The following is a 26,762-nucleotide window of genomic DNA, read 5'->3' as shown; positions in this document are numbered from 1 at the left end:
AAAGTATTCTTAGAGTATAGTTCTTAGAGGGTAAGCTCTATAGTTTTAAAGGAGTGAATAGTTTTTGACAACCTTTCATTAATAGCATAGTTTAGAGTTGCTTTTTCTTTCTTTTTTTAATTTTTTTTTCGACGTTTATTTATTTTTGGGACAGAGAGAGACAGAGCATGAACGGGGGAGGGGCAGAGAGAGAGGGAGACACAGAATCGGAAACAGGCTCCAGGCTCTGAGCCATCAGCCCAGAGCCTGACGCGGGGCTCGAACTCCCAGACCGCGAGATCGTGACCTGGCTGAAGTCGGACGCTTAACCGACTGCGCCACCCAGGCGCCCCGGTTTTTCTTTCTTATTCTTAACCTAAAGTGCTTCCTGTCCCCCAGGGACCCCAGAAAAACAGAACCAGTTTTCACTTACATCATCAAGCCAAATATCCCACGTATGATTTGATTAAATCCTATATTTCCCATTTGGCTTTTCCAAACTTAGTAATTTTTTTTTTTATCAAGTCACCTAAATTAAAGTTCATTAAAATGATAACAGCACAGTGAGAAATTTGAAAAACCCTAGAGATAGAAAAGTCAGAATAATCAAAGAGAACATAGCCTGGTGGGAAAGTGTCCTAATTTTTTTCTACATTTGAACAAGTGGCCTGAAGAAAGGGCCTTTTGTTTACTCAAAATTAAGAAGGAAATGTGGCTGAAGGAACTGTCGAGTCTCAAGAACAATAGAGTAGGGGAAGACAGGTTTGTATCAACCAATGGTAAGAAAAGCAGGTTGAAAAACCACCTCCTAGGTTTTAAACATTATGGGTTGTTGGCTTGAGAAGGGCTGACTAATAGCATCTAATTTCAAAATATATTCTGAAAAGATGTGTAAGGATCACCTGAGTCCACTTTTTCCTCCATCCATTAAAAATTTTTTTTTAATGTTTATTTAGAGGGAGAGAAAGTGTGAGTCGGGGAGAGAAAGAGTGTGAGATAGGGAGAGACAAAATCCGAAGCAGGCTCCAGGCTCTGAGCTGTCAGCACAGAGCTTGATGTGGGGCTCGAACCCACGGATTGTGAGATCATGACCTGAGCTGATATCAGATGCTTAACTGACTAAGCCATTCAGATGCCCACCCCCCCATCAATTTTGAGATCCTGGTCTTAAGTATGTAGGTTACTTTTGGGCTGCTTTATAGCAGAGTGAGTTTTCTAAAACTAAATTTGGAAATTAGTACTATCCTTCATACTACTAAATAGAGTCCTTGAACAGGAGACAAAAATACACACTATCTTCCTTAGGCTTTTTGTAGGGGTGAACGTAAAGGGGGCCCTTGTGTTCCAGTGTCTTCAGGGTCTTTTTTTCCCCTCTGAAAACACTTTTAGCATCTGTGCTGAGGGAGTAGTTCAGATTTATGTAAATTAGAGGAATCCTTTAGTGTTTAGTTGTAATGGTTTTCATGTAACTGTCAAATGCACTTTGATAGGGTTTATGTGCCTGTTTTCTCCCACGTACAGCAAGGATCTTACCGAAGTCAGCAGGTTCTGGGTTCCCTGGATGTCTTCATCTGCTTGTTTAATTGCTTTCTCTGCTGCAATCTGGGCCTTTTCTGCTTCCTCCAGAGCCTCCTTGACCATGTCTGCAGTGACTTTAACATCAGTTGCACTTTTGCTGAGGAAAAGAATGAGACAATCTATGTGAAAAAGTACTTCCTCTCGGGGCATTTAAAAATACCTTTCTTTCCAAGAACAGCCTTTTTGGAATCAATCAGAGGGACTCATACAGGTCACACTTAGAAATTTCACTGGTTGAAGAAATCCCTTTTACTCCCTGCTAGATACACAAAATAAACCCCCTAAATGCCACAACGTCTTCAGATACCTGGCTCTTTTAGCTTCTTCTAGCAACATCTCTGCTCTGGCAATGTCAGCAGCGCTTTGCTGTAGAATAACCTCTACTTGAGAAAGGCTTTCAACTCGCTCCCGAATGTCTTCTGTCAAGTTCTGTAACTGCTCTGGGGTGCTGGGCATTTCCATTTTCAGCACTTCGTTAGCAACTGCTTCAATGCTGTCCAAATCAGCACTATCCTCTGTCAAAAGCAAAGATGTCCCCATAAAGAGGTGAAAGTCACAGATGGTTAACTTAGTCACACTTCTGGTCACCCACCAGGTGAAGAGCATTCTGGGGCGACATCAAGACATACACATAGTCTGTTTAAGAACTTATAGTCTCGTTGAGTAGTTACACATGGAAAAGTTAACTACTAGAATTTGCCCGTAGGCTGAGAAAGGAAAGTCTTTGTGGGGGATGAGGAACTGATCAAGTTTTGAAGGATAATAGGATTTGGAAGGAGAGAGAGGGACATCTTTGGATGGAGAGACTGTATGGGCTGAGCATGTCATGTGAAAGTCAAACAGAGTGAATGGTCCTGATTACAGAAAAGAGGACCCCAGGATGTACATCTGGGACTTGATTCTAAAAGGCAATGAAAACTTTTAGTTGGGGTTGGAAGAATAGCTAGGAGACTATTATAAATGCAGATGTAAGGAACTCATATTCCTTGTACAAATGATCTGGATTTTGGAAATTACCAAAAAGGGGAAAATCCAGTCAGAGAAGCAAGAGAATCAGATTGTGTATTATCAAAGAAGCCAAAGGATTTCAAATGTCAAATGTGAAAGGTGGTCGAAAAAATGCTCAAGAGGTTAAGCTTTAAATAGGTCACTGATTGAAGGTTTTTTGATTTTCCCTGCTTCAGGTCCTCTGTCCCCACCTCTCTCTCTGCCCCTCCCCTGCTTGTGCACCCGCATTCTTTCTCTCTCTCAAAAATAAACATTTTTTAAAAATGGCTTATAGAAGCCTGGCAAAAGTTAAAAAAAGTAAATAAAACCAGTTTTTATATTACAAGATAGTAAGAAATATCTAAAAGTAAAATGAAAATAACTCCTTACGGGTCAAAAAGTTTCGGATTTGCTTGATCAGATTTCTCAGGTCCTCATTGCTCTTGTCCACTTTTTCTTTGGTGGCATTGGTTTTCTGCAGAACATCCTGAGCATTTTGTTTTGCCTCGTCTGCCCTCAGTTTCGCTTCAGAGACCTAAATAGGAGGAATAAATTACCCAGGGAACAGCTTCACTCTTTCTAAAGCAGACCAGAATACTATAAATGGTCCAGAAAATAATGCTGAGAAACTATGCATTTGGAATCCGGGCTTTTAGAAACAAATGTGTTTTCATTCAACCGCAGTGTATCCCTATAGAGGCTGGAAGTACTCAGTATACAGATTGCTACACGATAGTCTTCTACAGACAGGGCTAGGGTATAAACATTTGTTCTAATGTGTTTAACTCCTCCAGAACATCTGGTGGCCTATAAAATATTTTTTGGGGGGTACCAATATAAATATTTCAGTTAACTTTGTCACTTTGGAAAAATCAATGCTCAGTTCATTGCTCGGGATGAGATTTTTACAGCACACCTGAATGTATTCAGAAGCCTGGCCCCCTGGTCAGTAACAGAATTATCTCAGATTACAGTCAGGAGGAGAAAGCACGTTCCTAAATCATCTCTGAACAAAACCGCCTTGTGTATTTCCCTGACCTCACAAAAACTTGAACTTTCCTATTTGATGGTGACACTCGCTTTTCATTTTACCATTTAGAACCGATTTCTCCCCTCCCGATCCTCCTCCAGTCGGTCACTGCGAGCAAACGCCAGGGCCGTCGGCCTAATTACCATCTTGGAGAGCTGCTCCACCTCGGCCAGGGCGCTCAGGACATCGCGGTCAAAGTCCATGGCTTTCTGCCAGGCACTGTGGGCGACCGTGACCAGGCCGCCGCAGCCGGGTCCCCCACACTTCTTCTCTCCTTCGTCAGTCCTGCAGTTCGGGCCGCCACACTCGGTCTCGGAACAAGAGGCCCCCGGAGGCGTCCCACAGGTCTGCAACGAGCCAAGAGGCAGGCACGGGCCTTCAGAGAGGGAGTCTGCAACAGCTGTGCAGGGCCTGGGTGGCCCGGGGGGCCCCAGAGAGCATGTAGGTGGTCCTCAGCAAGGGTGCTGGAGAACACAATGTTCAGGATGGAGAGAGGAGCTGAGAGCTCAGGAATCATGGCCAGGGAAGCCATGAAAACTTAGGACGCTTCATCAATACCTCCTGCCCTGATGAACTGGAATAGCATATGGGTGCTGTGTGGGGTGCAAATGTTATCTGCTGGGTCAAGTTGAAATCTGCCCAACATGGGAGCCAAAGAATGCTTCCCCTTGATCCTAGACCATTGGATTAACACAAACAAGCAAGAGGTATTGACAAACTTTTTTAGACCTGGCATCTGGTCTGTTTTGGTCAATAGGGTGACACAAAAGGCCCATTATCTGGCCTTTTAGTACCTTCAAATCTTGGGAAGACAGGCTCACTGTGCATAAAACAGCCAAGAATAGGTCAGGTACTGTCAGGAAGAAGGAAAGCAGACAGAGGAGAGACTACTGACGGCTGCAGCTGTAGTTGGGGAAGGATGTCCTTGCTGTCTGGTGGGGTTTGAGCAGGGCAAGTGGGGGAACATTCCAGACATGAGAGCAAAACAGAAAACAGTAGGGGCAGAGGTGGATTTCACTTTTACAAAAAGCAACCCCCCATAATCCTCTGTCCCCAGACTTCTCCTCTTCCTTACCTACCAGAAACTTCCAAGGATCAGGGCCTGGCCACTGCATGCACATGCACACTGATAAATTACAAGTCTGCTGTGTGATGGGAAAGGCTGAGCAGGGAGCAAACTGCAGAACCGTCCTCTCATACTGAAAAGAGGCAGTGAGAAGCAGGTAATGCTCCCAAACAAGGAAGGTATTCTTTTTAAGAAATAAAGTAGGTTTTGAATAAATAGTCAACTCCTTAGACTAATAATTTTCTGGTATTTATAATCCCATTAGATCTCAAATTAACAAATAGTTTTGGGGCACCTGGCTGGTTCCGTCAGTTAAGCGTCCTACCTACTTCAGCTCAGGTCATGATCTCACGGTCTGTGGGTTCGAGCCCCGCATCGGGGAGCCTGCTTCAGATTCTGTATTTCTCTCTCTCTCTGCAACTCCCCCCCGCCTGTGCTCTCTCTCTCTCAAAAATAAATACTTAAAAAAAATAGTCTTTCATGTAGCTGGCTTACAGAACATAAAAAGCTTCAGAAAACAGTTTATTCTGCATTGCCGTAGGAGAACATGAGCCGTAATCAAGAAGAGAAGCAGAAGGCCTCAGGGAGGCCTTCTAAAAACAACCTGACGACACCCTAGGAGATCTGTTCTATTTCAACCCTGCAAGCAGGAAAAAAACCAGATGCAAAAACAAAGAACTGAAGGTACTCAACACAAAGGGACAAAAACCTCTCTACCCAAGAAATACCAGTATGGAACCTGTAAAGGGAGATCTCATAGGAGAATTAAATACCTGCAGTGAGCGAACAGAAGCCAGCTCATCCTTGGGCAGTTCACCCAATGGAAAAGCAGGTACCAGGAAGGGCCCCCATTCGTATGGCCTGATCAGGCAAGGGACCCTTCACGCCCTCCCTTCCTAGACACCTGTTGCAACAAGCAAACCTCCTTTAGCATGATAGCTGCTTTCATTTTAGTTTGCGGAGATTTTTATCTGTGATTACTGGTTTTTACTAGAATTTGTAATGTAGGACTCAATCCTGGAAGGAAAGAGAATTGGCATTTCACGCCTATATGTAGTGACTTTGTCCCCTGTGAAGTTTACACGTTGCTCTGGGCCTCGATTTTTCTAATAAGCCACGACAGGAGTGATCCGCCTTACTCCCTCTTTCCACTAAATGCTATGACGCTTAATAATCTATCACCTTGTAGGCATCCATTACGTTGGGCACAATACAGTCATGACAGAGTGTTTTTGCCAATTTCAGAGACAGCGAGATGGGAAGGTGAGGAGGCCAGGAGGGAAGGGACTTGCACTAACACCAAATCGTAAGGAAGCCTGAACCGTTCGCGGTCTTCTGTGCACCACCTGCCTCCTGCTTTCTACTGTTCCTAAGCTAAGAGAGCACAAGCCTGAGTCTATAAACAATATGCTCCAAATTCTCCCAATAGGTATCCTTCCACGAAAAATGGTAAAGAAGCAAGAGGAAGAAAACAGGCAGAGTTTGGCTTTTTTTTGGCCCTCTGCCAGATTTTCATTAAACTCACTCCTCAATTTCATTTGGCTCTGGAGTTACTTTTTAAAAGCTTCTGGGAAATGAATCTACTTTCGAGGTTGGTCTCAAGGTTAATCTTCACCAGGTAAAGTTACTGGAACAAAGGAACATTTTTAATTTACACCCAGGGAAAAAATTCTTTTGCTCCTTTAATTTTTTTGAAGAAGCCCCACCACCCCCCCCCCGCCCCCAAATATTCTTGAATGGCTCCACTGTGAAGGAGTTTGCATTTAGAATCAGAACTACGTGAAAAAGGGAGTGCCTGGGTGGCTCAGTTGGTTAAATGTCCGACCTCGGCTCAGGTCATGATCTCGCAGCTCGTGAGTTCGAGCCCCATGTCGGGTTCTGTGCTGACAGCTCAGAGCCTGGAGCCTGCTTCGGATTCCATGTCTCCCTCCCTCTCTGCCCCTCCCCCGCTGTCTCTTGAAAATGAATAAACCTTCAAAAAAAATAATAAAAAACTATGTGAAAAAAAAATGTCTACAGTTTAAAAAAGGTTAAAATCTGAATAAGAAGTCACCGATTCAATTTAACAGTCTGGTCTCCTATCCAAGTACTAACCAGGCCCGACCCTGCTTAGCTTCCGAGATCAGACGAGATCGGGCGGGTTCAGGGTGGTATGGCCGTAGATTCAATTTAACAGTCTGGGAAAGGAGTCTTGATTCTTGGTATCACAGAGGAACCGGCTAGCTGGATGTGGGGGAAGGTTGGAAAGGCACCCACTCTTGTTTTTATCTGGCTTGAAGGTGGATACCCATAGGGGGTCCAGAGACCTGAGGCCAGGTTCACTCCCACTGGTTCATTTGCAAAATGAACAGTACGACTGACAACACAGGGTGGGTTTCCTTCCTAATTTGCATCAGAGCCTGGAGACCAGACCCTCAAAACCTTACCATCTCGGCAACGGCTGAAAGGTCTAGACTCTGTAGTTTGCCTGCCAGTTCATCCAGAAGGCGGGCCTGTTCCTCTTGTTTTTCCCTGAACTGGGATTCTCGTTCCAACAACAACTCTTCTACTCTGTCCCGAGTGAGAGTCGACTGGTCCACAGTGCTGTTGGAATCTGTGGTGGAGGCGTTCACCCTCTCCTCTGCCTCTAGAGACATCTGGAAATACTTGGTGATGCTATCCAAGGCGCCTAGGGCATCAAATGAAATGGCCCGCGGTTAAATCTCTCGTCCTCGTGCCCGTAAGGGATGCCCGTATTTGGTGTCTTCCAGCCCTCAGTTCACTGTACGGTTTTGTTTTAAAACTCAAGGACCAAAATCTTTACGAAGACCTGGAACTTTCCTCTCCTGAGCAATGGCTACACTTTGTCCTATTAACAGCTATTTCTGGGCAAACATCTGGATGACAAATCAAGTCAATCATGCAGATGTCTGCATACAGGCAACTTTCCAGTTCTTTCTCAATAGCTAGTGGTGTCAGGCAGCCTGCAGATCACACGTCCAGATATATTTTAATCTTTTCTTAGTCATTTGACTATTTAGATCCACTCAAATGACTAGTATTACATATGTAAAACAGCATGGCATGTTTTGGCTTTAAGGACCTAGCCAGAAAAATAAATGATCGTGCGTACAATAGGATGGTCAGTGCTATCTAACACTGCAGAAACTGTTCCCTGAACAGGCAACATTCTTGAATATAAAAGAATTTGCTGAAGTACCAATTTAATTTCCTAACTATTCAGAAGAGCCCATTTCCAAGAAAAGCCAAGGAGGTTAAACCATTCACTGAAAAAAGCCTGGAAAGGGACACCATTCTCACACACGATGACTGCTGCTCACTCCATGGCGTCTCCCTTTGTCTCTCTGTGCCCCGGCTCCCACATTTGTAAATGGGGACTGTAATCCTTACTTGTGCCAGAGACTCAATGAGAAAAAGCTTTAAAATTACTAGAAAGCATTAACTTTTACTCTCAAAGTACTGTAGTAAAAGGTTAGACAGAGGGGGTTAAATCCTGTTGTCCAGGATTGCACATTGGCACAAAAAATGCTCACCCCGAATATCTGAGTTTTTGATAAATTCCAACTGCTCAGCAAGCTCTTTCACTGTGTTGTCTAGGCTTTCTGCTTCTGTCTGTAGAGAATCTAGTTCTCTGGCCGTGCTGTTGCTTTGGGAAGCTGTGTCAGACAATTTCACTTCTACTTGAGCCATCTTGTCTGTAACATCTTTCGTTAATTTCCTGTAAAGAGAAGGGTAAGTTTCCGGAAGTAAAAGCAACCAAAGGGGAATTCTGAAGTCTCATTTTTTTTTTTTTTAACATTTTCTACAAATACTGTCCCCATTACTCTGTAAATTCAAACCAACTCAGTACTTTGTTAACTATTTACTTCCAAGTACTAGTTTTATTCTCTTCAACATTAGAAAGCTGTATCAAATCCACCAATTTTCCTTTCTTCGAAGACCTGGAAGAAAAGCCTAGAAGCGCCAATCAGCGGCGTTGTGGTGGATGCATCGGAAGAGGGATTCCGAACACCTGCTGTCTTCTGAGCAAAGGTCCAGAGCATGGAGTTCCTGCCCTGTATGTGGGCAGGCTGCAAGCCCACACAACCCCACAGCTCAAAAGACCTAACTGACGCCAGTGTAGAATTGTGCCTCCCAGCCACCTGCCAAAAAGGCTCTTCTCCAAACCTCAGGGATCCCCTTCAAGATGAGACATGCAGAGAGGAAGCCCCACAGCCACCAGGAAGACAAAGAGCCACCCACATGAGCTCTCCGTACATTCCACCTGAGCAAGGTCCCATCAAAGGAGCCTCCTCGTCCACCGACAAGCAACCCTTTTATCTTCCGTAAGAAAGAAGGTAGTTATCTCCCAGAATGGACTTGGAAACACATTTAGCTTTCACAATATTTCATTTGGAATCTAAACCCAACTGCATTCTCTTCCATTTGTCACATCTCCAAAGCTGTATCTGAGGCATCTATTTGGATATTACTTATATATACAGTGTGTGTGTGTGTGTGTGTGTACATAGATAATCACAAAGAACATAATGTTTGAGAAGACCTTAGCTCTGGGCTTTACTGGGTCACCTAATTGAATATAACTGTCTCCTCAGGGAGGTAAGAGTCAGTATAAAACATGGGGAAGATGTACAAAGGCCAAAAGGCTGGGGGCCGTTAGAAAAATGCTATTTAAAGTGGAGATAAAAATCATGACCCGACTCAAAGGAAAAGTGCTTAAAAGGATTTGTAGGCTAAGTTGCATTTTATAAACTCAACCTTCTTTTCCTGAGGCAATTATAATATAGTTTCTTTTCTCAGTGCTCTTTTATTCATGTGTTGGTTCTCAGCAGGCTTTCATTTCTTCCCAGGTCTCCTACAATGTTACAATTTTTAAAGGAATCGAATCTAACATTGTATATTTTTTAATAACAGCCACTTTGGATCCTAAGACCTGTGTCCTTGGATGTTGTGTTGACACAAGATTAATCAAACCAGTTTCCCTGAGCGATTACAATCTACCCGATTAGATGAATAGTGAGGGTAGAAACAGAGCCATTTCAGGAACGTAACCTCTCTTCTGGCAGGCTCTCAAAGGACACCCAGATTGTTTTGTTCTCCCTTAGGTGCAGGAGACTGAGGCCAAGAATCAGGTCCTAAGTGGCCTGCACTCGGACGACAGCCTTCTCAAGCTTGTCGCTACGTGTTAGGAGGCTGAGGGCACCACCGTCTCTTTAATGAGGTAAAATCCCTCACTGAATGCATTATCGCCCTGCAGCAGACATTTCCGAACGTTCTGTGTCCCAGACACAAGACCTCCAGCCTGGAATCAAGGACCCGTTACTTGAAACCTAGGAGGTCGAGGAAGGACCCCCCACAAGGTGCCTAAGCGCATGTCTGCTGTTCCCTTGCTGCTGTTTACAGCGCAGAGGTGAAAAGTCCATCTGTCTTCTCAGGCTGATTCAAGTCCCATGACACAGAAAATCTTACTATGGTTCTGTCATAACTTACAGTCACCTCAGTGTACAAGGATTTAGCTACGAAAGAGTTCCCCTTGGGGCGCCTGGGGAGCTCAGCTGGTTGAGTGTCCAGCCAGCTCAGGTCATGATCTCACAGTTCGTGGGTTTGAGCCCCGCATCGGGCTCTGTGATAGATCAGAGCCTGGAGCCTGGTTCAGATTCTGTGTCTCCCTCTCTCTCTGCCCCTCCCCCACTGGTGCGCTGTCTCTCGCTCTCTCAAAAATAAGAAAGAAAGAAAGAAAGAAAGAAAGAAAGAAAGAAAGAAAGAAAGAAAGAAAGAAAGAAAAAGAAAGAAAGGAGAGAAAGGAGAGAAAGAAGAGAAAGAAGAGAAAGAAAAGAAAGAAAAGAAAGAAAAGAAAGAAAGAAAAAAAAGAAAGAAAGAAAGAAAGAAAGAAAGAAAGAAAGAAAGAAAGAAAGAAAAAGAAAGAAAGAGAAAGGAAGAAAGAGTGAGTTCCCCTGTTTGGGGGGCCCGTTGTGGAAGAGTAGTTGCAATGTCTGGGAGCAGGAAACATGCAGAAAAACGATCCCCCAGAAGTTCAGCACGACTCAGTTCTCTCTGCTCTCACTGGCAAAATCAACACTATGCAGAGAGCGTTACCCAGAGACAGGCTAAGAAGAGAATTTTTCACTGTAGAGAATTTGTTACAATTAAATGAAGGAAGCACTGCTCTAGTGAAGCTGCGGAGATCGCTTGGGAATCGGGGGTAACCCATCTCCTCGGGAGGAGAAAACCTCCCCTTGTATGCATTGTGCGTTTGGCGATGCCACGGTCACTTCACAGATCAGTCTTCTGCTGCAAGGTACAGACAAGGTACTGTCCTCCCCTGGTCCACAGGAGAGGAGAGAGACGCAGGCGTAAGTGAGTCATGCAAGTTCTCAAGCCAGCGAGCAACCAAACCACGGCTCCGTTACGGATCCTTGGTTTCCGAACTCAAAGCTCCTGCCATTCTACTCCCTTGGAGCGCTGGCTACAAAGGGGGGCAGTGGCTCTAACACGCTTTGTCAATGTTCACTCGCCCCATGCCCGGAGTAAAGGCTGCCGGGAAGCCAGTGCCCAGCATCTGTTTTCACTCATGGGACTAACCACACCTTCCGATGGAGGCACCCAGCGGGCATGTCTGCCCTTTATTCCCCAAGTGGAAACATTACCGTGGGCGCCTTCTCTGGCTCAGGAACTACTTACTCTGCTTCCTCAAAGAGATCCCCGATGTTCTTCAGTGGCTCCGTGGCTGGGCTCTGGGCCAGGATGTCTCTGATCTCATTGACTTTCTTCTCCACCGAGTCCACAGTCTCCCGGTAAGGCCCAATCACGCCGCTGATCTTCAGGGCCTTGGCTTTCTCCAGGAACTTCTGGGTCCGATTGGTCAACTCGGCGACGATCACATCCCACACGGCAAAGCACTGGTGGCAGGGAGTGCAGTCGGGGAAGACCCCCGAGTACCCGCGTGTGCATTTATCACAGCGTGGGCCCTCGACACCCTCCACGCAGACGCACCGGCCGGTGGACTGGTCACACTGTGGTGTCTCGATGCCCCTGGGGTCACAGTCACAGGCTGGGAGGGAAAGAGCAGTGCTGTATGATCCCCTAGATCACGAACCTCAGCGACAAGACCTGGCATTCAGAATCCTCAGTCATGTTACAACGGGAAGGCGTCAACCGGGCAGTTTACCAACGGCTCTGGTGGAGACTAGACCAGCCTCCTGGAGCACGTGTTATCCTGACACCTGCTAACCCCTTTACAGCGACAGTATTGATTTTTCTCCAGTCGACACTCATGGTACCCAGCAGCGCAGAAATGGTTTACGTGCCTGTCACAGAACTCTCACGATAACCCGACAGGACGGGGGACCTGCCCCAAGTCTCACACCAAGGAAACGGCCGGGCCCGGATTCCAGTTGAGCACATTACAACTCCCGTCTGCTCTTAACCTCTGGCCTGCCTCTGCCTCCCTCTTACTCTGACTCCCTCCCACACCCCCCACCCCGGATGCCAGCAGCACAGGCAATTCCGGTGGCATCCTGACGACATGAACACCTGCTAACACACCTCGCCCTACCTGGTCACAGAACTGGTGACTACGCGATGAAATGCAATGAACCTGATAACAAGAAAACTCAATTGAGAAAAAAGTCCTAGGAATCCCAAGTATCTAGTTTAAAGGCTTTCCACTAAGTGTAATGTGTGGATATCTGCTGTTGTGACGACCAGCCCACCCCAGCACTGAGACCGCAGGCTCGTGAAATGTCAGAAGTCAGAGAAGGGACCTGGGAACCAGTCAGCCCCAACTGCTCACTGGCCCAGTAGGGCTGGCATCTCAGCCAGAACCAAATGGGAAAGGGTAACTAACGTTGGTGGTCTTGGCTAATGGAGCTTGGCCGACATTACTTATCACGGTGCGTGTGCTACTGACCCTGGCTTAGAGCCCCAAATCTCAGGGGGCCAACTTATTTCTGTATCAACACCTAATGCTTGCAGTATTTGTATACTGTCTAAAAAAACACAAGGCCTGGGGGCGCCTGGGTGGCGCAGTCGGTTAAGCGTCCGACTTCAGCCAGGTCACGATCTCGCGGTCCGTGGGTTCGAGCCCCGCGTCGGGCTCTGGGCTGATGGCTCAGAGCCTGGAGCCTGTTTCCGATTCTGTGTCTCCCTCTCTCTCTGCCCCTCCCCCGTTCATGCTCTGTCTCTCTCTGTCCCAAAAATAAAAATAAAAAAAAAAAAAGTTGAAAAAAACAAAAACAAAAAAAAAAAAAAACACAAGGCCTGTACAAACATCTCTGGCCTTAAATCCTTTCTGGGAAAAGGTAAGGGAGTAAGAAAAAAAGAAAAAAAAACACCCCCCAAAAGTCCCCCAAAAGAAATATATTATTTCCCTAAATAGACTGAAGACTCCAAGAGCAGGAGTACATCTTAATTTTTTTTTTCTTTTAACAATGTTTTTAATGTTTATTTTATTTTTGAGAGAGAGTGAGTTGGGAAGAGGCAGAGAGAGAGAGGAAGACACAGAATCCAAAGCAGGCTCCAGGCTCTGAGCTGTCAGCACAGAGCCTGATGTGGGACTTGAACCCACGAACCATGAGATCATGACCTGAGCCAAAGTCAGACGCTTAACCCACTGAGCCACCAGGTGCCCCCAATTTTTTTTCATGTTTATTTTTGAGAGAGACCAAGCACGAGTGGGGGAGGAGCAGAGAGAAAGGGAGACACAGAATCCGAAGCGGGCTCCAGGCTCCGAGCTGTCAGCACCGAGCCCAATGTGGGGCTCAAACTCACGGACCACGAGATCATGACCTGAACCGAAGTTGGACGCTTAACCGACTGAGCCACCCAGGCGTCCCAGGCAGGAGTACATCTTAGACCACTTTTTCCATCCTCCGCACCAAGCCCAGGATTAACCTGCAACTGGAGTTCAACAGTCTCTGCCAACCGAGGCTCTAACCTCATTTTCCCTACAGGCACGCAGGGGACATTTACACCCTCACCCCCACGAAAACAAAATCATCCTACTAAAAATGCCAATGCCAACTGTGGCAAAACACAACACATTCATACTCTCAGATACTGTGATCTATTTGTGTCCGTAGCTGCAATTGGTCCCTGCAAGACTTTCTTATCAAACATCGTCCACAACCAGTTTCACGGATGGTCCTGAGATTTGCTCGCTGACCTCCATCCTCTAAACCCAGAGAGATGCGTTTGTGGCCCATTTTTCTGATCTCCACCCCCCGCTCCGCCTTCTGCCTTTTATCATCATTTATCTTTCACGGCCTTTGTTGGCCAACGCCACTCCACGTCCTTGAGCGGCAAGCCTGAGCGGTGCAGCGGTCAGCGTGCCTGGCTGCGAGTCCTGCCTTCTCCACACCACAGCTATGCAACTCCGGGTGCTGAGGAAACGGAGTCACGGCCTCCACATGGGTACGATGGATCCCACCTACCACACAGGATCGCTTTCAGGCTTTCATTAACAGCTTAATTCCAAAGCGCTTAGAGGAATATCTAGCTCATTGTGAGCACTCAAACATTTTTATCATCATCATTTTCTGTGTTCCGTGCAAGTGTCTGGGCGTTTCCTGCCCAGAGTGTTGCCTGACCGCATTTCCACTGTGGGCGGGGGAGGAAAAGAAAACCTGTCACGGCCTTGTGTTTATCTTTGTATATTTGCCAATAACATGAGTTTTTCAAAGATTTAAACTATGGAATATTCTAGTCCTCAACCTTTGGGATTTAAAACATAGCATTCCATTAGTGCCTTGGGTTCTCAAAACTAAACTTTTTTTTTTTTTTCCATTAAGTATATTGTTTCTTTCCAGGCATTTCAGGCATGTTTCATTTTTCCTGTTTTTTCGGGGGAACATGCCCATGAGTCAGGGAGCAGCCTGAATGAGCTATGAATAACTTTACATGTGTTCCCTACACCATTATTTCCAGGAGATGTTCCCGGAGAGAAGGGTTCCATGATCAGTAAATTCACGAAAAATCATCCTGTTGAAGATTCCAAACAAACAGCAGCGTATTGAAGATTCAGAGTAATTCTACAGGAGAAGCCTTGTTTCATGTTTTTACCCAGTTGTATCCCAAACACATTTGACCATCGAATCTTCTAGTGGAATACCAGGTGACACCCCAGAGAAACAACGGGGAAGGTGTGGGAAACCACAGCCTTCACCAGTTTCGGAGATCAGAAGAATGGAAAGAAATTGAATAATGAAGAGTTTACATTCTTTAAGTTTTAGGAATGGATTTCCATGTCATTTTGGTAAAATTCAGCCATCTTTCAGAAAGCTGAAAGTTACGTGGGTCATCTAAGTCCTAGCCTGTCAAACTTGGCTGTACATCAGAATCACCTGGAGGGTTCACAAAAACGCAGACTGCTCCCCCAACTCCCCAGACCCAGATTCAGAATCAGTGGGTCCGGGATGGGACCTGAGAATTTGTGTTTCTAACGGATGTCAGGTGCTGCTGACACTGAGGGTCACTGGATCCCATTTTGAGGAGGACGGATGGTGTTACTTTGCTACCTGTTCTAGCTTTCTTTTTGTATGTGAATGTGTGCTTGTAGGGGTGAGAGGAAGACAGAGGGAGGGAGGGAGAAGAAAGAGAGAGAGAGAGGGGGTGGGGGGTGGGGGGTGACAAAGGGGGAGAGAATGGGGAAGGGAGGGGCAGGGAGGAAGGAGGCGGGAGAGAGCAAGAGCGTGTGTGTGTGTGTGTGTGTGTGTGTGTGTGTGTGTGTGTGTTCATCCTTCAAAGGGCGGAGCCGGGGCAGAGTCATGACCTTGGAAGCTGACCGATGTAGGCTGATGCACAAACCTAGCGACCTGTGTAAGAAGAGGAATACATGACACCATCTGTAAAAATGGGATTGCTCCTGCCCCGCTCATCCCAATGGGCAGACCCATGGGGGCCCTAGGTGGCCCAGTAGACCTGTGCCTGCTTGGTCATCTCTCCCAGGCGTGGGACACCTGAGGCAGATGGCGCTTATGCTTTCACTTTGCTTCGAAAATTCCTTCTTTCCCATAGATAGTGCAAAGGCACACATTCATTCAGTCCTAAAGAGGTTTTTACTGGTTTCATGCTTGGGGCAAGGGATGGGTGCACATGTTGCATTTATTTTTTAGTGTCTCTAATAATTTTTTATTTACTTCAGTGATAAAGGCACTTCTTGCTCTCATTCTGTCGTGGGCATCTTTGAGGGACAGACCCTGGCCCCAAACTGTAGGATTTAAAACGCAAGTGCAGGGGTGCTTGGGTGGCTCAGCTGGTGAAGCGTCAGACTTCGGCTCAGGCCACGATCTCACGGCTCGTGAGCTAGAGCCCTGTGTCGGGCTCTGTGCTGACACCTCGGAGCCTGGAGCCTGCTTCTGATGCTGTGTCTCCCTCTCTCTCTCTGCCCCTCCCCCTCTCGCGCTTTGTCTCCCTCTCAAAAATAAACAAACGTTAAAAAAAATTAAATAAAAATAAATAAATAAAAGGCAAGTGCAGGGGTGCCTGGGTGGCTCAGTCAGTTACGCATCTGACTCTTGATCTTAGCTTGGGTCTTGATCTCAGGGTTGTGGGTTCAAGCCCCCTAGCAATGAGGGCACCATGCCCAGCGTGCAGCCTACTTAAAAATAAATAAATAAATAAATAAAATAAAAATAAAAGGCAAATGCACTCCCCTGAGGGCTTTCCTCTTTCTCTGGGGATAGGGCCATAGTCCAGGCCAGCCCTCTAAGGAGTAGAGTGACAGGACCAGTTTAGCTGAACTGACCAATATTCCTTTCCTCTGATTGGAAAGAGTCAAGTTTCACAGATGGAGTTCACAGACTGCAGTTTCATTACTGAGAACTTCAACCCCAGAAAGGCACCTGAAGACTACATGCATCAGGTTTTCATTTCAAACCGAAGCAGGGAAACCACTAAGCTCCTGTGGACGCGTGCTTCCCTCCCTGACTCCTGGGGACGCCTGCGAGGCAAGCACTACAAAGCCCACATTTACAACCTCGTAAAAGGACCTACCCTAAGAGCACGTCCCGCTGAAGCAGCAAGGTTGGTTCTCACCTGTCCACTGACAACTTCACGGACACCGAAATTGCGAAGGAGACCCTCCAATCCTGGCTCACGTACGCTGGGGTCTAAGACTCCCACACTAACCAGGCAGGCGATCTCTGACAAGGGCCAAGGGTTGGGTCCTCTCTTCAGAGGAAGGGCTCGGGGCGTGGGTGGACCTATAGCTCAGCACTGCTCTAACAAATGGGATTCTCTGGCAGAGGACCAAAAACTTTCTCTTGGAAAGAAGAAGAAAGTGGTTAGCAGAAGTTGTGGCCTCACCTTTAAGGTGAACAAATCACAGAGATGAAGACTAGCATTTTAAAAACGAGATTGGGGGGCGCCTGGGTGGCTCAGTCAGTTAAGCGTCCAACTTCGGCTCAGGTCATGATCTTGCGGTCTTTGAGTTCGAGCCCTGCGTCGGGCTCTGTGCTGACAGCTCAGAGCCTGGAGCCTGTTCAGGATTCTGTGTCTCCCTCTCTCTCTGCCCCTCCCCTGTTCATGCTCTGTCTCTCTCTGTCTCAAAAATAAATAAACGTTAAAAAAAAAAAACACAAAAAACGAGATGGTCATCAGGGTGCCTGGGTGGCTCAGGCAGTTGAGGGTCCAACTCCTGGTTTTGGCTCAGGTCATGATCTCACAGTTTGTGAGTTCAAGTCCCGAGCTGGGCTCTGTGCTGACAATGTAGCACCTGTTTGGGATTCTCCTTATCCCTCTCTCTCTGCCCCTCCCCTGCCTGCTCTCTCTCTCTCAAAATAAATAAATAAACATTAAAAATAAAATAAAAACGAGACTGTCATCAATTTTGATGAGCCATAAGAATTCCACCTTCCTCTGTAAATACATTCTCGGTTATGTGGTCAGTAGGTCTCCTCTGTTTTTCCCAAGTTTTCTCCTCATTTAAAAATGTCATCTCTAAGAGATAGGTAAATGACCTCTAATGCACCCATTTTATAGATCTTGAGGCCTGGAGGAACACACTGGCAGGTCAATGTCAGAACAGGAAACCTCAGCCTCTTTATCAGTAGGTATAACTTCCTTCTCCAGGGCCCTCCAGCAACTGAGCAAAGTCTGTCCCCAGTGGCCTAGCGTTCAAGGCTTCCACAGTCTGGTAAAACCGAATCTCCCCATGGGTCCCCATGGATGGTTTCCTGAGGGCACCCCCGCCCCCCACAGCCTTGCTGCTACATTCTTGTCCTTGAACCAGGACATGAACTCCTCTCTCTAAATATCTTTCATCGGGAATGACAGGCCCAGGCAAAGAACAGGGACACTGGGTCACGTGGACCTGACTTCAGAGCCCAGATCTGCCCTCACCTGTGCTTTGTCTCTGGGCAAGTCACTTAACCTCTCTGCACCTAAGATTTCTCAGCTGTGAAGTGGAGGTTACATGTGTCCTCACAGATTCTCTGCTGTCAGGATAGAACCAAGAGTAGGCACAGAATGTCCCCGCAAGCACTCCGCACACCGCAGATTCTCTGTGGATGGCCACCAGCGCGAACCTTCTCCCCGGCCCCTTGCTGAAGGGCTCCAGATCCTGCAGCTCTTGCCTCCTCTGACAGGTGGGAAGGTCCGTACCGCTTTCCTCCTGCCTCTTGCATCAGGTTACTCTACGTGCGCCATTTCCTCAGGCGGCCTGCCAGCGCCTGGCGCTTCTCTGCTGGGTCCACTCCCCACCGGACGGCCATGCTCAGTACTGTGTTCATATCCAGCCTTCTTCCTAAAACTTAAATCTGCCTTGGGACACAGAAAGTGCGACATCCTGGGGTGCCCGGGGGCTCAGGCGGTTGAGCGTCCGACTCGGGCTCAGATCATCGTCTCGCAGTTCATGAGTTCGAGCCCCACACTGGGCTCGCTGCCGTCAGCACAGAGCCTGCTTCAGATCCCGTCCCCCTCTCTGCGCCTTCCCACTTGCGCTTTCTCAAAAATAATCATTAAAAAAAAAAAAAAAGCAAAGAAAAGCAAAGAAAATGCTCTATCCTAAATTCAGGCAACGGGGTTATTTTCTTCTGTCTCACACCCTGCCTCAAAGTAACACGGGGCTCCAGGATTTGCTATAATGCCGGAAGGTTTGCTGATTCTTTACCCAGGAACTTCCATTTCACCACAAGGGACATGTAAACATTTTAGTCTCTTAAATGTGATTTCGCTTTAAATTCTCCGCCTCCTCGGCCCCACCTGTTTTTCGGTCTTGCTAACGTAACTTCAGTTTGGGGATGAAAATTGGGCAATGGCGACTTTACCTGCAGAAAGGAGCTGGCTGGCTGGTCAAAGGGTTGGCAGGCTTTCTGTCTCAAGGCCCGGATAGTAAATATTTAGGCTTTGCAGGCCGTATGGTCTGTCACGACTACGCAACTCTGGCTCTGTAGCACGAAGGCGGCTGCAAACAGTACATAAACAATCGTGCCCAGGCAGGGGGCTGGGTTCGCCCGCCTGTGGGCTGGCCCACCCTCCAGGAGACACAGGCTGTGCTAAGGATCATGGAAGACGAGGCTTCCCTCTACTAACAAGAGTATTTGTGGTTCTCTAAAGAATCAAATTAAGTCTGATTTCCCAAGTCACACAGCAAATAAAGTACAAGGTGGGTAACTGTAAGTGAATCCCAGCCTAAGAGCACAAGTGTTCTAAAAACTCATGCCTGAGCAAAGGAATGCACTTAATTTTTCTATTAAAGACACTTTGAAATGAGAAGCAAGCATGATGGGAACATGACCACTACCCAGAACCTCTCACCTATGCCGCACATTTCCAATTTGCTCTGGTTTAAGAGACACTGGCCTTTTCCAACAGCCAGAAGCCCTCCCTTCGCGATCTATGAATCAACAGAATGATTCCACATGTGACCCTTTGACTCCTGAGGGGGCACAATGTGGCGCTCCAAGCTGAGGCTTTCTCCGGCACATTCACTGGTGGGTGGACGAGATTCTCTCCGTCCCCAGCACAGTGGTGGGCTTGTTCAGACTCGGACGACTGGCCAAGAGCCCCAACCCGCCTGGACAATAGGAACATTCAACAAGTTATAAGTTTGAGGCTCAACTCATTTGTCTTTTACACAACCACATTTTTTTCCATAAGGGGAAAACTTAGCTATGACCTGGGTCTTCCTATAAGCATGCTGTTTACAAAGTGGCACCAGAAAGTCAAAATGTGTGCCCTGCTCCAACCGAAAGATTTGAAATTGAAGACTCTTTGGCAGTTAATTACCTAATTTGAGAAAAGCGGTCACATTTTTCCCCCCACGGTTCCATCTAATTTCAGCCAATACCTATTCCTGTCCCTACTCATTGTTGGACCCCGTCCCTTCTAGAACTTGTCCACCCCCTATTTCTATTTGTGAGGATAGTCCAGTCCATCCAAAGCCCAAACTCCAGGTGCTGCTAAATTTTTGCCCCTGTCTCATCCGATCACACTAGTCCTGCCGCACTGCCATCTTGGACACACGAGGCCCTGTGATGCGGTGACCAGCCCCCTCCCCGCCCCCAGCCACTGTTAAGTAACGTCTTTCTTTCTCTCTCTGGAAGCTTTGCAGATTAGGAGCTGTTTGGGTCCCAACACTTTCGAGATTGACCTCTCTGCTGGATAAAGCAAAGTAGCTGGTGGCTGCGGATGTCATGGACTTCACTCTTTGCAAAATTTCTAAAACAGGATCTAACCTTTGACCTGAATAAGAGAACACTGTTCCTATAAGCCACGATTCCTCTGGCGGATGGAGAGCTAAAAGTTTGAAGATGAAAGGGTGAGGGGTAACGTTCCGTGCACCAAGTGAACAATTCCCTGATTGACTCTAGCTCCGGGTAACAGGCTTTTCGTGGGCACGAAGCTTAGACAGAGCCAAAGGTCAGCAAGCTTCGGCGGCCAACGCTATTTTGCCCACGACACACGCCGGGAGAATCAGGCTCTAAGCCATGATAAAACCATTACCTGGAGAAAATCAAGCCCTGGGGGCATTACGAGATTGAGGGATCTGAGAGAAGAGTGATTATGGCCCTGGAGAAACCGTATTTTAAACAGGATTTCACTTGAGGGAGACAACCTAGAGCAAGTAGCTCACTGAATGTCACGGACCTTCTAAAGGCAGTGAGAAAATCAGATCCCATGAGGAACCGACATCTGGACTGAAGAACGATTTGTGGAGAAGCCCTTGTCCATCCACACTGCAAGGAGCATCTCTTCTGTGGAACAGACCTTAACCTATGATGTTGGTACAAACCCTTCTGACCAAGCCTCAGTTGAAAAACAAATCATCTGGTATTTGTTCGGGTCGGTTCTCCCCCCTTGTTAAGGAACAGATGGGCAGACTCTGAAGGAACACTTAGTATCTCGGTTCTGACCTTGGCTAGGAGATACTCAGGGAACCGCTAACTTGAACATCTGTATCATTTCTTGTGATAGTCGCATCCAAAAAACAAAAAGGTCACTTTTTATTTAGAGTCCGATAGGGACCTAGAATTTCAGACGTGTAACAAGGAAAATATATCCAAGACCAGTGAAGAAACTGCGGAGATAGTTTCCATACTTATAAGTGTGGAACACGGGAAAGAAAACCCAAGTAGGAAAGAAAAAAATAGGAAAACAGAATAGAAACAGCCCATTAAAATCCTTTCCACAAATGCTCTCCCTTTAAGATCTGAAAACATTTGAAAATATCTGGCAGGTCCAAACCGAAATTGCAACAGCATGAAAATTAAGCAACCCTTACGATTCACATGATTTCAACAAATTTTTGTTCTCAAGAAAATGTCAAGTCTTCCCTCGTACTCAGTTTTATCATAAGCCTACGTGAAAATCTGGCTTTTGTTCACACGTAACAGACCTAGAGTGCCTGTCACCTATTCTTTTGTTGTGCGTAAAGATGTGAGGACGTTGCCCTCTGCTTCCCACTGGTGGGGACATCACACGGGGGCACACGCACCGATGGCTTTTGCTGTCAGCAGAGTGCACTTGACGCATTGGAATTGGACGAATTTACCAGAGCAGGCATTTAACTCCCTGTGTGCTGGTAAGGAAGCTGGCCATAGATACTGTTCAGAGGGGGGGAAAGTCAGTCTGTGGAAATACATGGTTAATATGAGCCTGTTTTGGTTAAAAGCATCTAAAAAAGCCATTCTGTGTGTCTTCATAGTGTGTACACGGCTTTGTGCAGAGACAAAGGTTACCCCCTGGGGAATGCAGGCCTGCTTTTACTACCTACGCTCTCAATAGGGCTACGTTCATTAGATTTTTATTTTTATTCTTATTTTTTAAAATAGTCATTTATTTTTTGGGAGAGGGCAAGTGGGGGAGAGGAGACAGAGGGGGATCTGAAGTGGGGTCTGTGCTGACAGGCTGAAAGCAGCGAGCCTGATGCGGGGCTCGAACTCACGAACCCTGAGATCGTGACCCGAGCCGACGTCGGACGCTCAACCGACTGAGCCACCCAGGCGCCCCAGTCATTTCTCAAACAACGAGCGCGAGTTTCTTTTGTAATGAAGCACAGCAATAAATGCACTGGTATTCCGCTTTAGAGTTGACAAAAAGCTCGGGGAGACACCTGTCTGCTCCCTCCGCCCTGATCCAATGCCAACCGAGAATGCCCGCGGCCTCACCTCGGCACTCCACGTTGGGGTCTCCCCAGAAGAGCTCCTGGCACTCGCTGCAGGTGCGGCCTCCGAACCCAGGCATGCACTGGCACTGCCCCGTGAACTGCGGCCAGAAAACACACCTCAGTCACACGGGCTGCCGGGCGGGAGGCAGCGTGTGTTTTCTTCTTCGGCTGCCGGTTAGGGCAGGTGGGACTGGACTGTTAGCCTGAAAAGACCCCTACGTCCTGACGGGAGAAGCGAATCTCACTTCTCTCCTGGGTGCTCGGGCCCCCATGCCAGCGTCTCCTCCCTGCTGTTCTGTACCACGGGCTGGAAAGGCCCAGAGCACGTTAGGCTTTATTTACAGGTTTCTTCACAAACCGCTAAAGACCTAGGCCACCCTGAGAGAGTCACCTGCCGCGGGGAGCCCTTCATTCTCAGGGTGCGTCAGGAAACAACAGCACCTTTTGCAGTGCCGGAAACGGCCGCTGGCTTCCTTTCAGGCTGGACAGCTAAGAAAAGGGTCTGATTCAGCAGCCTGGTATGGAGGAGATATAGCACACCCTTGTCCGTGCTCACGGGGGTCCACACCACAGCGGGGGCCCTGGACTGAAAGGTCATCCCCGACAAGCCACCAAGTGAGAGCTGATATTCAGTCTGCGCTGTGTTTGCCAAGCCGTGTGCTCCGAGGTGAGGCTGCGAGCGTGAGGAGGGGGTGCCCTTCTCTAACTGGGGCCAAGCCACCCGACGGGCAGGACTCCTACAGGTGAGACCCTTTCCTTCTGCCATGACAGCCTCACCCCCGGCCACAGCGCCTCACCTCATTGCAAGATGGCCCAAAGGAATGAGCGGGATCACAGCTGCACGGGTCACACCCGGTCCCGCTGGCCAGCTGCCAGGTGTTGGGCGCACAGCGGTCACAGTTCTGCCCGACCACATTAGGAAGACACGAGCACTGACCGGTGGTTTTGTCACACTGGCAGTCAGAGCCGTTGCAGTGGTCCTGCACGGTGCCCAGGTAATTGCAAACACATTCTGTAAAGGAACAGCGGGATCGGATTTACTCACATGCATCAAGTTCCTACAATTCACAAAACACCCAGTGCGATGCAAAAGTTCGCTACCTTCTCATGGCTAAGATTTTCCCTCTCCAGATTTTGGCCTGGAGATGCAAACAAGTAAGGAAAGGAATGGAGGGATTAAAAACAAAAAACAAAACCAAAAAAACCCCCCAAAACACTAAAAGTGCTGTTCTTTTGCAGTTCTTATGAGGCAGACCTTTCCGACATATCCCAGGTGAATGGGCAGCATGACACATTTTGCCTAACAGCATTTCTGAAATACTCAGACTTAACAAGCTGCTGGCAAATCATTTGAAAATTGAGGATTTAACTGGAAATAACAAAAAGTCTGCTGTGGGACTTGAGATATCTAGTGATTTCAAATTCTTGGCAGGGAGCAGCGGTAATTAACATTGTCAGACAAAGCAGGTAGAAGCCCTCTAAGCTGGTGGGGGAATCCAGTCCCGGTGGCCCTCGACATTCCACGCATGGTGGCGTCTACACTATGGGGCCCCGGGCTGTGCAGCAGCAGCAGAGGAAGAAATGCTGGCTGATTCCTGATAAGAGAGGAAGGAGATGTTCGGGAGACACTTCAGAGAAGTCCCTTCCTTCCCCTTAAGCGGGAAGGCTCTCCCCATCAATGACACAAGGAAAGGTACAGACCCCAGTAGGTATTTAGGACCTAGGAGCCCCAGCCCATCGGCAAGTTCACGGGCAGAACATAAAATCAATACACTCTACTGGGTGGCACTTATCGTGGTGACACAGCTACATAGTTTTCTTTTCGGTTCCCTCCCTCAGGCACTGAGTTACATCTTGGGACTTCAGTCTTGCCAGAAAATGAGGATGTTAAAAAAAAAAAAAAAAGTCAGTCTCATCTTTCTTTTGTCAGAGGAAGAACTCTAAAAGGGTTTTCCCAAACGAAACAAACACCTCAAGATGTCATTATCCCCCGATGACGAAGAAGGAGGCAGAAGTCCTTCTAAGCGGGCAAGATGAATCCATATCTTACTTCGACAGTCCTGGCGGAGCGCATCCCCATAGTACCCGAGTCGGCAGAGCTGGCACTGGTCCCCTTCCGTGTGGTACAGGCACTTAAGGCACCTTCCGGTCTCCCTGTCACAGGCTTCCGGGTCTGTTGTGTCAATGTTGCCGTGACACTCGCAAGGCTGACAGGAGCCCCCCACGTCCGAGGGATTGCCAAAGAAGCCTGAGGCACAGTCGTCACATCTGGAGCCTGGTGACCAAGCACAACCCCTTCAGCTTGCTGACTGAAAAGTCCAGCCACCCCCCACCCCGCCGACATTCCTGCACCCCCCCAGGCAGTGCTGTGTTCCTCACAGAGCCCGGGACGACCCCGTCTTTAGGAGGGACAAAATGCCAGGGGCAAGAAGAATTTTGTAGTCTGCAACATGGCAGCACCCTGGCTCAGAGGCCACAGCGGGGACATGGCCAGTTACAAGAGTTGTAACAGGACATTTCAGCTTCTCATTCCACAGGTGGAGCCGATTCGGAGCTAAATCGCCACCTAACAGCGTAAAGCTTCACTGATCTTAACTCCTAATGCAAACATTACGTTAACGGAAAAAAATCACCGCTCCTGCGTGAGCAACCTGCAAAATGGGGTGCCTCATGATGACCGATTTCCCTAAGGAATCCTGAAATCCTGACACGTGTGCCAATATTTCTCCGCTAAGAATAAGCCTAACTAGTATCTCAAACTGTGGCATCAAGGGTGAAATGAAAGGGAGCTTATTTTCACAAGGAACTGTCCTCCTTGAGTGTTGACAGATCATGGTGAGTATAATAAACCACAAAGAACACATCTAGCTTTGACCAATTCCATTATCTGGGGGCCATCTGGGGATGGCAGTTGTCTTCCTTCCGCCCACTGTTTGGCCACTTCACCACTACCTTGAGACCCTTCTGCCAGGAGCTGGATAAGGGAGAGGAGAAGTAAAATGTAAGATAATCTTCCTACTGCATAGTAAGGGAAAACTATTCCTAGGGATTCACTCATGGATTTAAGTGAACTTGCTATCCTGTTTTGTATTATAACATCATCACGGAGACTCGAGAATTCTCTTCTCCACATGCCCAACAGGAAAAGAGCATCTTTTGTGTTTCACCTTCCCTTCAGGTGTAACTAAGGACCGTAAAAATGAAACTCAATGGGCTCCCTCTTCATCTTTTTTCTTTGCCAACAGCCACACTCATAAATGACACATCCTTTCCTCCAAAAGTCTGTACCTTACTTACCAACGTATCCGGGATTACAGACACAGGCAAGCTGTAAAGTAACAGGATCTTGATAGCAGCTATTGGCGAACTGGCGTCCGCTGTCGGGACCATCTGGGCAAGGACAAGGGCGGCAGTGATCTCCTGACCCAATGATGGGATCGCCATAGTAACCGGCCAAGCACCTGCATCAGTCGCAGAGGAGAGAGGGCCATGAATCACAGTTGTAAGAAACCTGTTACAAGAAGGAGTCTTAGAAACTGTGTTCTCTGCTTGGGGAACATTCACTCCCCATTCCTCATGTTTTGACTTGGAGAACTTTCCATTAGGGCGCTGGTTCTCCAACGGTAACACCAATCAGAATCCCTTGGAGGGCTTGCTAAAACGGTTTGCTAGCTCATCCCTTCATTTCTAACTCAGTAAGTTCCACGTGATGCTGATGCTGCTGGTCTGGGGATAACACCTGCAGGGTCACTGCAGTAGGACCCTAACTCACTTCCCCCTCCCCCCCACCCCCAGAAGAAGAGATACATCTCCTCACGTGACCCTATTGTCCTACCAGCTGCCTGCCTTCCAGAGCATTCTGCCTTGCATTAAAGGGTATGGAGAAGGGGGTGGGTGCAGGGTGGGAAGACAGCATGCAATCGTCTGTCGATGCCCCGGAGGTGTGATGAATCAGTTAGCAAGCCCATGGTGGAATGTTCTTCAATCCAGCCTTTACCAGTAACAAAGCTGATAAGGATGTGCTCCAGCAGCAGGACTCTTGTCTCTTCCAGGTGGTTTCTTTTTTTTTTTTTTTAGTTTAAAAAAAAAATTTTTTTTTAACATTTATTCATTTTTGAGAGCACAAGTGGGGGAGTGGGAGAGGGACAGGGAGACACAGAATCCAAAGCAGGCTCCAGGCTTTGAGCTGTCAGCACAGAGCCCGATGCGGGGCTCAAGCTCACAAACTGCAAGATCATCACCTGAGCTGAAGTCGGACGCTTAACTGACTGAGCCACCCAGGCGCCCGTCAGGTGGTTTCAAACAAGAGACGCACAAGGGATGTCATTTATCAACTCCCAACTCCTCTCCTTACAGATCAGGAATCCATGGAGCTTAAATGACTTGCAAGGCCTACACAGCCAGTTACTGATAAGCCAGGATCTGAATTCAGCCTCCTGACTTGTCTGAAGCAAGAATTCTTCTATGTGATGCTGCTTCTCTACGTGAGTGATTAATTGGGTTACTTTTTCACTTCC

General features: G+C 47.5%; 1 protein-coding gene across 1 annotated transcript in view; it reads right to left on the bottom strand.

The window, feature by feature from the left end:
• The window catches only part of LAMB1 (laminin subunit beta 1), a 73,519-nt gene that overhangs the window by 3,186 nt on the left and 43,571 nt on the right, over positions 1 to 26,762 (bottom strand). The window contains exons 20-30 of the mRNA XM_047097132.1: positions 25,543 to 25,706; positions 24,296 to 24,520; positions 23,043 to 23,257; positions 22,247 to 22,343; positions 11,322 to 11,691; positions 8,174 to 8,358; positions 7,067 to 7,308; positions 3,718 to 3,921; positions 2,935 to 3,079; positions 1,865 to 2,072; positions 1,513 to 1,654 (exon numbers count right to left, since the gene is read on the bottom strand). Of these exons, the coding sequence (XP_046953088.1) occupies positions 1,513 to 1,654; positions 1,865 to 2,072; positions 2,935 to 3,079; positions 3,718 to 3,921; positions 7,067 to 7,308; positions 8,174 to 8,358; positions 11,322 to 11,691; positions 22,247 to 22,343; positions 23,043 to 23,257; positions 24,296 to 24,520; positions 25,543 to 25,706 (2,197 nt within the window). The remainder of the gene's footprint in view (positions 1 to 1,512; positions 1,655 to 1,864; positions 2,073 to 2,934; positions 3,080 to 3,717; positions 3,922 to 7,066; positions 7,309 to 8,173; positions 8,359 to 11,321; positions 11,692 to 22,246; positions 22,344 to 23,042; positions 23,258 to 24,295; positions 24,521 to 25,542; positions 25,707 to 26,762) is intronic.

This window comes from Lynx rufus, unplaced genomic scaffold (genome assembly GCF_022079265.1).
Source record: "Lynx rufus isolate CCGP_SWC_20201006 ecotype Redwood Valley unplaced genomic scaffold, mLynRuf1.p SCAF_4, whole genome shotgun sequence".
Lineage (NCBI taxonomy): Eukaryota > Metazoa > Chordata > Mammalia > Carnivora > Felidae > Lynx > Lynx rufus.
This window is presented reverse-complemented; position numbering and strand designations above follow the sequence as displayed.